The sequence below is a fragment of the Merops nubicus genome, unplaced genomic scaffold (assembly GCF_000691845.1).
Source record: "Merops nubicus isolate BGI_N331 unplaced genomic scaffold, ASM69184v1 scaffold22889, whole genome shotgun sequence".
Classification (NCBI taxonomy): domain Eukaryota; kingdom Metazoa; phylum Chordata; class Aves; order Coraciiformes; family Meropidae; genus Merops; species Merops nubicus.
This window is the reverse complement of record NW_008629278.1, coordinates 1-304: the sequence shown is the minus strand read 5'-3', so window position 1 is coordinate 304 and position 304 is coordinate 1. Positions and strand designations below refer to the sequence as shown.

Below are 304 nucleotides of genomic sequence, written 5' to 3'. Positions count from 1 at the left end.
CAGCCTCTAGCATCCATTTCTGCTAGGCCCCTGCCGTCCCTAGATGGTCAGCTGATGAGTCCTTCAACGCCATCACCAGACGCAAGCAATTCTCTAGAGAACTCTCTTGCCCACTTACAAATAAATGGAGACAGTATGGCTGAAAGGAGTCACAGAGGAGAGGGAGAAGAAGACCACGAATCGTCGTCTTCTGGCAGGGTGGCAGCCCCTGACACCTCTGTGGAGGAGACCGAGTCGGATGCTAGCAGCGACAGCGAGGAGGCGTCTGCCCATCCTCAGCAGTGCCCGCCCGCTGTGCAGCAGA

The 304-nt window shown here is 56.9% G+C and overlaps 1 protein-coding gene across 1 annotated transcript in view; it reads left to right on the top strand.

Moving 5' to 3' along the window:
• The window catches only part of RNF146 (ring finger protein 146), a gene marked incomplete at its 3' end in the record, with an annotated part of 5,710 nt that extends 5,414 nt beyond the window's left edge, over nt 1-296 (top strand). The window contains exon 2 of the mRNA XM_008946953.1: nt 1-296. This exon is cut by the window's left edge and continues 646 nt beyond it. Within this exon, the coding sequence (XP_008945201.1) occupies nt 1-296 (296 nt within the window).
• Between the last annotated feature and the right edge of the window lie 8 nt (nt 297-304).